This window comes from Pterocles gutturalis, unplaced genomic scaffold (genome assembly GCF_000699245.1).
Source record: "Pterocles gutturalis isolate BGI_N339 unplaced genomic scaffold, ASM69924v1 scaffold21813, whole genome shotgun sequence".
NCBI lineage: Eukaryota > Metazoa > Chordata > Aves > Pterocliformes > Pteroclidae > Pterocles > Pterocles gutturalis.
In genome coordinates this window covers 13,045-13,728 of record NW_010126204.1, presented here as the reverse complement: position 1 = coordinate 13,728, position 684 = coordinate 13,045, and the positions used below count along the sequence as shown (strand labels likewise).

The window sequence follows — 684 nt, the reverse complement described above, 5'->3', positions numbered from 1 at the left end:
GGGTCGTACACTCACCGTGAGCCTCTCCCGCAGGAACCTCATGTTGGGGACCCGGTAGTTGACCTGAGACAGCATGTTCTTCAGATCCTTGGCCGAGATCCTGGCTCGGCAGGGGAGAGAGGGGAAACATGTTCAGGAGGAGTGGGACGGGGGGGTCTTGCCCTGGGACTGGGGCACTGCTTGCGGAGAGATGCTGTGCAAGGACAGATTAGCGTCCCCAGAAGGACACCGGCGTTGGGACCAAAGGCAGAAGAGAACATTTTCCACTCTGATGAACCCCGTATGTACGCTGAACACAGGGAGCAGCTCTGGCAGCCCGGTGGGAACTGCACACACACTGCTCCTGTAAGCTCCCAGCACCGCAGGGTAGTCCCAGTGCTCTCACCCTGCTCAAGCCGATGCTGCAACGGCCAGTGCCTACTGCCTTACAGGAATGACCGTGGAGGAGCATTTTTCAAGTATCTGTGCCCCACCACAGATGCTGGGTGACCAGACCCCTTCCAAACCCCACTCCCTGCCCTGCAGAAGGAGCTGGAGAAGGGCAGGCTTTGCAAGCAGTTTGGACCCAGCTAGTTTTATCCTAAAGAGAGGAAAAGAGCCATTTTCAGTGTCTAGCCGCAGGCACAGCACTGCCACCTGCACTCCCCCAGCCACCGCCACACACCGTGCCGGCACCGGGCAGCC

At 59.4% G+C, this 684-nt stretch overlaps 1 protein-coding gene across 1 annotated transcript in view; it reads right to left on the bottom strand.

Annotated features, from left to right (window-relative positions):
• The window catches only part of LOC104465741 (1-phosphatidylinositol 4,5-bisphosphate phosphodiesterase gamma-1-like), a gene marked incomplete at both ends in the record, with an annotated part of 25,173 nt that overhangs the window by 18,320 nt on the left and 6,169 nt on the right, over nt 1-684 (bottom strand). The window contains 1 exon segment of the mRNA XM_010078906.1: nt 16-100. Coding sequence (XP_010077208.1) covers nt 16-100 — 85 coding nt within the window.